Raw genomic sequence first — 8958 nt, 5'->3', positions numbered from 1 at the left:
TTCCGTTCCATTTCTATGTCCGACAAAAGCCAGTCAAATTCTAGCATACCTGTGAAGAGCACCCAAATAGATAGGTACGGGTCCCGCATCGCTGACGGTTCGTGTCACCTGTAGCTTAGGTGAGATTTATGTAGCTGGCTGAGTATCCCCGCTGCGTCCGCCAGGCAAATGGATTAGAAGAAATGCCCGTATTTATTCCGGGTCAAGTAGTGGACACAATGCATTGTCCGAATACGGTGTCGTTCATTGTAAAATTGCAGTACTCGATATGACTCCTAGAGGTCGCTCATACGTATCAGTCCCACGTGTGTTTGTGGGAAAACATGCAAACTGTGACAAGACAGTCTTTACTTCCTTGAAACCTATGGATGCAATGTCTGCAGGAAACAATATATATATAGTGGAAATCGCATTAAAACGAATTTGGCAAGTGTTCTCGTAATTCATAAGTGGAAGAAGTTGTATTAGATTGCCTGAATAATGACACAATATGATATCGCACAGTTAGGTAACAAGTCAGTTGACAAATTTCGTGTCCGTCAGCTTTATGGCCTGTGGTTTCACAAAGTACCCAGTCTTGCCTGTGCTCTGTCATGTCGGGACGTTCTTTGTTAAACGAGCTGACAGAAGATGTAGAACCGGTTTTTGCTAGTGACCCGAGGCACCCTGGTTACGGGCGGCTGGTGGCAACATGACCCTGATGACCCTGATGAGTCTAAACTCGCCAAACTGCAAACTGCCTCAACTTTGCACTTTGACATGCGGTTTGTTTACGTTCTGGTATTCAGCACCTGGCACACCACACAGGTTGTCAGGTCAGGTTTAAACGTTTAATTAGGCCGTTATGACCACCTTATAGCAATGGTTACGATTGTTCCAATGTACGTGTTATGTTCCTGTCGCGGAAATCTCCTGTGATCTATAGATTCAAGGAGAAGCAAGTTCATTGTAGTACTTTATAATTACCAACAGCGAGCAGATTATTATTGGACTGAGCAGAGCACTTTCGATCGTTTACAAATCTTGAGATTTTTGTAGACAAAAATAAAAATAAATTTTGAGATCTTTCGAGACAATCTTGATATGTTTCGAGTCAATCTTGAGATTTTCAAAACAATCTTCAGATTTTTCATAAAAATCTTCAAATCTTTCAAAAAGTCTCAAGATTCTTTGGAATGATCTCAATTTTTTCCAGGCATCCGAAGAATATGGACTTTTTCGAAGCGACTTTCAAAATATCTTGAGATTTGTTCAAAGCATCTTTAGTTGTTTTCTCAAGATTGAGTCAAAACATATCAAGCTTGAGTCAAAACATATCAAGCTTGAGTCAAAACACATCAAGATTGAGTCAAAACATCTTAAGATTTAACACAAAATCTTTGGTATGAATGTCAAGATTTTTCGATTTTCAACGAAGCGTGAAGACCCCCGATGAGGGTCATTATGAGGGTACTATGATGTAATTCTAATCTATAAAAAGTCAAAGCATTAGTCCAAAGTGCTCTACTCAGTCTAATAATAATCTGCTACCATGCTTACATGGGTACCAGTTATCATCACCCTTCCAGGTATAACAAAAATGATGACATACACACCACAAGGTGTCTTGTACTTTTTAATGTGTGCAATAATCCACTTTTACACAGCTTACGTGTCAGAGCTTACTAGCTTGTACAGATTCTTGAAATTTTCTTTCTTTCCCTTTCTTGTACCAGACTTTGTGCCCAACTTTCTTTATGTTGAAAACGTTCTCCCAAGTTATGGCAAATACTAACCATTCTATATTTACTGAGTTGTTACGAAAGCAAGTACCTCACACCTGGGTACCATGACGTGATTAGAATTCAGCATTAGCCCTTACGACTGGTGTCAAACGGGTCGTATTCACACACGAAGGCGTGGTCAGAGCTGCACTCCCCGAGCAGCCACTTGTACCTGTGCGGGCGGCTCATGTAGCCGCAGTCCTGGTCAGGAGTGTTGGAGACCCGCCTGGCCCAGCGGCGGTAGTCCCCGGAGCTGTACGGCACCCCATCACTCCACATCAGCTTCTTCTCCGTCTCCTTGTCACTAAGGCCGAACCACGTGCTCTGCCGAATCTTGGTGAAAACTCCGAGCTAGAGGTAAATGGCAAACAATTGTGAAATGTGAGCTGTATATTATACTGACTACGCTGGCTACTATAGGGATAATAATTTGCCAGGGGAGTTTTGCTACCAAAGAAGTTTCTCCCGAGGGGAAAGATAAACCTAAGCGTGGCTGACTCCCCCGGCCAATTACATGCAATTTCACACGATTTTTTTGCCATATTCTACGATCCCCGTACCCTCGTAGGGAGGCCTGGTGGAGGCTACTCTCTGTACGAGTGTATAACGTTATAAGTGTATGCGTGGTAACAGGTTGTTTCGCAACAATGTCAGTTCGCAACCGTCAGTTCGCAACAATGCAAGTCTTTTCGCAACAAGGTACAATCCGTTTCGCATCATTTGAATGTTATTAATCTTGATAGCCTAATAGTATTACAAATCGTAATCCTAACATAATGATACTCCTTTCGCGTACAAATTTTACTGGGTGCGAAAGAAACCCTGGTGGCAGAGGAACATGGGGCGGCATGGACCTGGCAGCCCGATGATTTTCATGCGCTGGGCGGTACAGTTTCATACGTGCACAGGTAGGAGTATAATTTTGTTAGGAATACGTATACGATTTCTAATACTATAATGCTATCAAAATTAATAGCATTCAAATGTTGCAAAACGACTTGTACCTTGTTGCGAAAAGACTTGTACCTTGTACATGTTGCGAAAAGACTTGCCTCGTTGCGAACTGACGGTTGCGAACTGACACTGTTGCGAAACAACCTGTAACCGTATGCGTCTGTGTGCGTGTGCATGCGTCTGCATGTGTGTGCGTGTGTTTTTGTACTATTCTTAATGGCACTATATAGCAGTTTTGTTTGAACTGACCAGTAGATGTAGCTGGTCCCTCCTGCCCCTGATGGTGGCCAGTCGTGCGCCCTCAGCTCGGCAGGTGTCCTCTGCCCGTCTGTACGTGCTGCGGCTCCGCTCGAAACGGTAACACAGAAACGGACCACTGGTCTTGCGAGGCTTTTTGTAGCCTTTTGGACACGCCATGTCTGCTGTACATAAACACGGCACAATTTCAATTCTATAGAATGAATAAAAGACCTATCTTACATTCATGCCTCGACGGCTAGGTATAGGTCGCTGTAAGTATGACGTAACAGATACATACAGGAAAGCAGAAACAACAATATACAATCTAAATATTTGAAGGTGCTATAAAGCTAACAGGATAGTCAACATCTCCTCGCTTCTTTGTGCAAGTGTATATATATAGGAAGAGATAGTGTTTGATAATGGCAATGATAAATACAGATCGTGCGGTATGCCGTACTATCAAATGATTAGATACAAGTGCGTGATGCATACTGGGCGCTAAACAAACATAACGAACACCTCAATTGAGCGGTAAGCCGGGTACAAGCATATTCCCATACAGTTCCACATATAGTTACTACCGACAGGTAGGTATTGCTTGTTTTGAATTTAAAAGAAAATCAGACAAGTAGGCAATGTTAGTAGAAAAACTGAGATGGTTTCGCTTGTATAACGTTATGCACCATTTCTTACCGGTTTTTGTGCATGTCCACATCCCTCCATCCCCGATAATATGGGCCTCTCCTCGTGGGCACTGCTCCCGGTCACACTGGACTGTCCCGCTCTGCGAGCAGCTGCACACGGTGCCGCGAACACTCTTCTCCGCCCAGGATTCACCGAGCTGCGAGTACAGAGGCAAGAAGAACATACATACTATTAGATGAATAATTTGGTATCCATGTATTTTGTCACTATTTTGAAATAAATTTTCCACATTTCGTTTTTATTGTTTATCAATCTAATTTGATAGCAATGCACCAGTATTGCACGTACATGTAATATCAATGAATGGACCTATTGCCCGACAATTGTACACGGTACGATGTATGGCAACAACTATTACACAAAGTATAAAAAACGTACAGGGTAAAACTTAACATCCTAATTACTATAACTATAAGGGCTAGCATAAGTTTTGATATCATGTTTCAATCGAGTGGGTCTCATGAGTTTCTGTATTTTTTTATCCAGAATATGCATATGCTTACTTGGTATGTTTTTCCGTCATGTTGACAGCTGTTTGCCGGACAGTCTATGAGAGGAACACACTCATCATTCTCCCACACACGTCCAGCCTCGCAAGTACATCCGGGAACACACTGCTCGGTGCATGCCGGGGAAGGGTTCTCACAAGATGGCCGACAGGCTGAACCGCACTGCGACCAGCGGCTGTGCCGGGTGCAGTTCTGCCCTAAGGCCCCCCTTCTACTAGACAGCGATGGCGCTGTGCTCTCACTGCTACCTACATAGGATATGTGTAACGTTCGCTTTTACACTGGGTAGGACACACAAAGTGTAAAAAGATTCTTTACTATACAATTCGTTGAGCGATGTGTCAAATTTTAGGTCTAGCAAATTGAATATACCCCTTCCCCAACTTCGGTGGAAACTTAGGCCCCAATTAGAATAGTAAAATAGAAGGTGGAGCTATTTTCATCCATCTCTCCTTTTTATTAAACGTTACGTTTTACCACGCCCATTCTCCCAGATTGTGCTCTGGTGAGAGCACAGATCACATGGGCACAGGAATGACAAAAAGTGGAATATTTAGTAGATATTTGCTTCCACTGTGTATGCAGAAATGAGTTTGAAATCATACAATTCGCTTTTTCTCGTTATCTTTTTATCTCTCTTTCTACATCTTACCATTGGAAAGATTCCTGGCGACAGCACAAGTCGTCTCACAGTCCTGCAGGGTGAGGAAGTTGTTCCTGTTCCCTCCGCAGCCTCCGAATATGAACGGCTTGCACTTCTTCTCGGCAGTGTCGAAGTAGAAGCGCCTAACGGCAGCCCGGCAGTGCCCCACCTTCTTCGGCTCCGTGCACGTGTCCTCCCTCGTCACGTCTTGGAGAGGTAGCGAGAAAGGAACGTCAACTGTAACAGACTGTGTTCTCTGGAATTGTTTTCTACGTCGCCAGAAAAGACAAGAACACAGTCTCTTGCTGCCAAGGGCGTTATATTGACCTTATTAATATTCATATTGATCTTATCGATTGATTCCATGATTGAGCCAGCCATAAACGTTATAATAGCTATTCTGCTGTACAGGGCACTCAGTTGATAAGGGAACAACAGACACGGTTTTAGGGCCTTCACACTGAAACCGAATCGGCAGGAATCAAGCAAAACCAGCCGGAATGTATTTGCAAGTTCGTGCCACATTCGGGGCCATTAAGGAGGGGATTCTAAAAGGACCTTATATCCCCTTCACATGAGAAGGAATGAGCCGTCAGAATGCGTTCCAGATATTCTTTTGGCCACATTCTGACAGGATTCGAAGTGGCTTGCCTTTTCGGTTCTTCACCGAATGAGATAAGAATGTATTAACACAGAAGTGATTACTCACCAATTCAGGAAATTAATTTTTTAACCGTGTGTTGTGTTGACAGAAACGTACACAAACACATAATTTTACATAAGCTCCTGAAAATACAACTTTCTTGGCCAAGGTAATAAGAACCCTACCCTCAGGCTGACAGATTCCCACCGCCATACGTGTGTATCCGTAGTACATGTTGGTTCCCCGATTTCGTGCATACTTAGTTGGGTCCCTGCCGCACGACAGTCCGGACGAACATGTCCCACTGAATCCCCAGGGCCCTCCGCATGCTTCCCCCTCCATCTTAAGTCAAAGAGAACAACAAAAACTCTCACATTCGTTCGTAGGCCGTCGTGCGATTTTTAGGTAGAATTTCAAAAGAAAAGAAAGGTGTGACATGTATCCAATCACCGTCCTTTTCCGTAACAACTGAACATTGTGCCACACATGTACGAACGTTCCAAGAATGCTCATGCGATCATTCTTTGATCGTACGACATATGTGACCGTACCCCCACGTGAGTGGAGATGACAACTAACTGATTCAAATTCAACATTTTCTCCACATAACCCTATTTATGGAGACCAACGCTGCCCACTGTCACGACGGAGCGCTATTGACGTCTTACGTGACGGAAGGATGTCTACAGTCTGATGTGAGATTACCTTTGCACACCTGCTGTCACAACAGCCGCACAGATCCTTGAGCACATCCCCCCGACATGTCGGGCTGGGGGGACAGGCCTGCTTGCTGCAGGGCGCACACGAGAGGGCCGCGGCTCTGTCAGACGTATGAATAGAGTAACCGTTTTATAAAGGATCTTGAGATCTTCACAGAAAACTAAAACTCACGGTTAATTACATTTTAGTCGATTTTTTTTTCTCATCCACTTTTCTACGCTGTAGCGAAGTGAAGTAAAGTACATTACCATCTAATAGTACAGTATGTTAATTATTTTCACTTCATGCGTTTTGAGGTACATTGTAACAGCACTGTGCTATTGCTTATACATGTAGGACCGGTTTCGAAAACTACTATTACGTACTGTAAAGCAACATCATTCATGATAAAACAAAAATCTTAAAACACACCAGTGCCTTGTAACGTTAACATGGGACAAACGTTGATCAGGGCCTTAGCGCCCAGCGCTACAACATAGAAGTGCTACACAAGTACAGAAAGGCTCTACGAACCTCAGCGCAGACACGAGTACCAGAGCCGCTAACACAGCCGCCCTCTTCATGGTGAGGCAGCGAGTTCTGCTGTCGTGAGGACAAGGACACGTGTCATGACAACCATTGTGATGAAAGAAGAACGAACTAAGTTTGAATTTTTTACAAATTTCACTATATTGTCAGGATCATAAAACGTAGCTTTGAGTAAATCTGCGATTAATGTACAAGTCTTTGTCGGCCACACCACGTAACTGACATGCCATAACGGTTGTTGCCTCGACCAGGCCTTTATCATTGGTTATCATGAGTAGTAGAACTCAGCTAATAAGTGAGAATAACTGCCAAGGGAAGCCAGCCCACGAGAAGGGGAACATTTCCTCCTCAGAAGCAAATGGTGTCCGAACTGTAAATCATTCTCACAATATCTTTTAGTATACACCAAAAAGCAGTTACTCAAGCAACTGGAAATGATTTTGGAAACGGCAAACCATTGGATTCTGTGCAACGTTAAACCTATATAATGCCCGTCTTGAATACCGATTGACCAGTTGGCCTGGTCAAAACTTAAATGTTGAATAACCATAGAAAATACATCAGTTGGATAATTGCCTACCGTTCGCGATCGGGTTTGACTATGCCGGAGACCCTTCCACAGCACACCCACCCCTCACCGCAGCCAGGAGATCTACCGACGGCGGGACCCTACCGAGGATTTTATTCCAGCTCGAACAGGCAACGCCTAATCCATTTATCAATTCAAGTTCAAGACTGGGAACCGCCAGATTTTCATACCCCCGTGTTACGAAGCAACCATCTAAACATTGAAAACAAATCAAGAAACCTAAAATGAAATAAGCGAACCCAATGATGTTTTGAGGACTGCTTCAAAGAACCGTCCCAGTACTGTCGTACAAAATGCATTTAGTCTTAAACCCAGGATGTGTCAGTCAGCTAATGTGAAAAATCGACCCCTGTATGTGTTGGCTTTTTAGCCTTTCATCAAAGTTCGCATGGGAATATTGAAGTTCAAAAGGCACGTATTCATGGTCCCCAAGGCAGAAAGCTACACGAACAATCTTCACTTAGAAGATTAGTGTTCAACCCAAAGAATGAGAAAAGCTCAATTATATTTAACTTAGTTATGTACATTTCGCAACGAGGAAATGTTGCTATGGAAGTAGGTCGTACACATGTCAATAACACTTTACTTGTGTGTGTGTGTGTGGTTAAACCTAATGTCCGTCTTAAATACTGGCATTGGTCAAGGTGCCAAGACCTAAAAGAAATTGATTTGGTTTAGGCCACTTTAAAGAAACGTCCTTCTGTTCCACAAATGAGGATTTTCTGCTCAGATTGTGGTACTAGCGGTACATGTATTCAATGGAAACGTTTCCTGAGTCGTAGCTGGCAATTTGATTAGATATTTTCAGTCTGATGAGGGCGAAGTTTTTGAAAGTGTGGAAGTTCTTTTCTCAGGGAGTTTTTCACCATGACAACAGTGACGTCATGATTAATGCTTGCCTTATGAACAGAACAATGTAGTTAGCAAAAGTGTAATCATTACTGACTAACCATTTTGTGCCCAATTCCATATTTTGGCAGGGTCTATGATTTTCAAGTGAAAGTCGTTGCAGTTGGACCAAGCGACGCAGGTTCCAACAGATCAATTTGACTACTAAACTGATGTTTTGTCCAGTCTTTGCTTGAAAGTTAGTCAAAAGATTTCTCTTTGACGTAAAAAAAAGATGTAGCGCACATGATTTATTCACACCTGTATTTCATTCCACATTTTCACCCCATACATGTGGTAATCTACCTTGGAAGTCATCTAAAAATACATTTCAAGTTGCCTTTACATGTTAAAATCTTTTGAAGGGACACATTTATTTTTACAACTACAGTCGATCAGAGCTCAATAAAGTCCTTGAACTGTGACTTGAAGCCTTCTTATTTATGCTTTTGAATAAGCAGATTTATGAATTGTGAAATGCCTAAATATAGTCAATGTTCTGATACATGATATCGATATACATGCAACATCTCTTAAGGAGCACCTCTCATTCCTATTGACACCGTGGCTTTGTTAGCTTAATTTTGTCTCCACTACAAACGCTACCTTAATTACCAGTATCTTTAGATTGTACTTAAAATGTAATGAGACTCTAAGGTTTTAGCAAATGACTAGCTCGGCTCAGACGCTGCATCGTGCTGGCGTTTAGTCACTTCTTTTACGGGGCGTACTCGCAAACGTAGGCGCGCCTTGAGCCACACCTGCCCCGCTGC

The 8958-nt window shown here is 42.9% G+C and overlaps 3 protein-coding genes across 3 annotated transcripts in view; all 3 read right to left on the bottom strand.

Annotated features, from left to right (window-relative positions):
* The window catches only part of LOC118413610, a 5549-nt gene extending 4954 nt beyond the window's left edge, over window positions 1-595 (bottom strand). The window contains exon 1 of the mRNA XM_035817137.1: window positions 572-595. Coding sequence (XP_035673030.1) covers window positions 572-595 — 24 coding nt within the window. The remainder of the gene's footprint in view (window positions 1-571) is intronic.
* Window positions 596-1601: 1006 nt separating this feature from the next.
* LOC118414218 (zonadhesin-like) lies at window positions 1602-8274 on the bottom strand. The gene is made up of 8 exons (XM_035818104.1): window positions 6694-8274; window positions 6166-6280; window positions 5646-5802; window positions 4827-5024; window positions 4169-4422; window positions 3654-3801; window positions 2967-3139; window positions 1602-2114 (listed from the first exon to the last, which is right to left on the bottom strand). Exons 1-8 carry the CDS (start codon window positions 6741-6743, stop codon window positions 1851-1853), a joined length of 1359 nt encoding a protein of 452 aa, XP_035673997.1. The 5' UTR covers window positions 6744-8274; the 3' UTR covers window positions 1602-1850.
* A 142-nt stretch (window positions 8275-8416) lies between these two features.
* LOC118414219 (zonadhesin-like) overlaps window positions 8417-8958 on the bottom strand; it is a gene marked incomplete in the record, with an annotated part of 5508 nt that continues 4966 nt past the window's right edge. The window contains 1 exon segment of the mRNA XM_035818105.1: window positions 8417-8934. Within this exon segment, the coding sequence (XP_035673998.1) occupies window positions 8904-8934 (31 nt within the window).

This window comes from Branchiostoma floridae, chromosome 4 (assembly GCF_000003815.2).
Source record: "Branchiostoma floridae strain S238N-H82 chromosome 4, Bfl_VNyyK, whole genome shotgun sequence".
Classification (NCBI taxonomy): domain Eukaryota; kingdom Metazoa; phylum Chordata; class Leptocardii; order Amphioxiformes; family Branchiostomatidae; genus Branchiostoma; species Branchiostoma floridae.
Note: the sequence above shows the minus strand (reverse complement) of the source record. Positions and strands in the feature narration are given on the sequence as shown.

Coding starts and splice junctions, on each gene's coding strand:
- LOC118414218 (XM_035818104.1), bottom strand. CDS start 6,743: ATGAAGAGGGCGGCTGTGTTAGCGGCTCTGGTACTCGTGTCTGCGCTG. Junction 5,025..5,645: donor GGGAATCTGTCAGCCTGAGG/GTAGGGTTCTTA, acceptor TACCTCTCCAAG/ACGTGACGAGGGAGGACACG. Junction 2,115..2,966: donor GGGACCAGCTACATCTACTG/GTCAGTTCAAAC, acceptor ATTTACCTCTAG/CTCGGAGTTTTCACCAAGAT.